Genomic DNA, 899 nt, shown 5'->3' with positions numbered 1-899 from the left:
ATCAATTTCCAAAAGATGATTTTTTAATTCCTCTTTTAGTCAACTTAAGCAGGGGTTCCTATACTCATGAGCAACACACCAAACTCTTTTTTCAGCTAACTAAAACAGTAAGTGCAAAGATCCAACAGAGGCATCAAATTAAGACTGTATTTACAGTTAATGCATCTAATAATAAGAAATAAATAGAAATATAATGCCGAATATTTGACTGCAGTAATGTCATTTATGACCTGATGCTTTTTAACCAAGTGGTGCCTGGAGGTTGGTCAGTTCCTTAAGTGAGAGCAGGCAGTTGTGATGACTGCTAAAATATCTGTATTTACCAAACATTAACTATTACAAACTAACTCTTTGACTGCTGTCATTTTATGCTAGGGGACAGTAACCCTTTTTCCCTGTTAACCATAAAACAGACATCACATTATTACCGTGGCAGGTCCTGGTTTTCTGATCGGCGTAGAATCCACGTCCACAGTCGGGCGTGCAGTATCCCTCCATGAGGTAGGTTTGGTCACGACAAGCACTGCAGCGTCCAACCCCGTCACACAGCACACAGTCGGATGAGCAAGCTAAAGAAGATGAAGATTAGTCAGAGATGGAATGTTTATAAAGCTGGTACAAATTTTGATTCATTTTTGTACTTTGACCTGGTATTTTGCTAATGCACACAATGAGTATTTCATTTCATTCTTAAGTTTTTTCCTTTTAAATAGAATTTTTAATGTGTTGGACACAATGTTTCTATTACCTTTCTTTTCTCAAAAGAAACTTTGAGGCTGGTTAGAAACAGAACCGTTTTGTATTTCTCAATTTTAAGATACTGTACACTGATATACTGACCTTGCACAGATATCTCTGCTCTGTGTCTCTTTAAATAAGTAAAAATATGAGAGATTAAA

The 899-nt window shown here is 36.4% G+C and overlaps 1 protein-coding gene across 2 annotated transcripts in view; it reads right to left on the bottom strand.

Moving 5' to 3' along the window:
- Nucleotides 1-899, bottom strand: part of fras1 (Fraser extracellular matrix complex subunit 1) — a 242,061-nt gene that overhangs the window by 83,453 nt on the left and 157,709 nt on the right. For both annotated transcript variants that reach the window (XM_032515432.1, XM_032515434.1), the window contains exon 25: nt 429-569. In XM_032515432.1, the coding sequence (XP_032371323.1) occupies nt 429-569 (141 nt within the window). The remainder of the gene's footprint in view (nt 1-428; nt 570-899) is intronic.

This window comes from Etheostoma spectabile, chromosome 5, assembly GCF_008692095.1.
Source record: "Etheostoma spectabile isolate EspeVRDwgs_2016 chromosome 5, UIUC_Espe_1.0, whole genome shotgun sequence".
Lineage (NCBI taxonomy): Eukaryota > Metazoa > Chordata > Actinopteri > Perciformes > Percidae > Etheostoma > Etheostoma spectabile.
The sequence above is the reverse complement of the archived record's forward strand: the minus strand, read 5'-3'. Positions and strand labels throughout refer to the sequence as shown.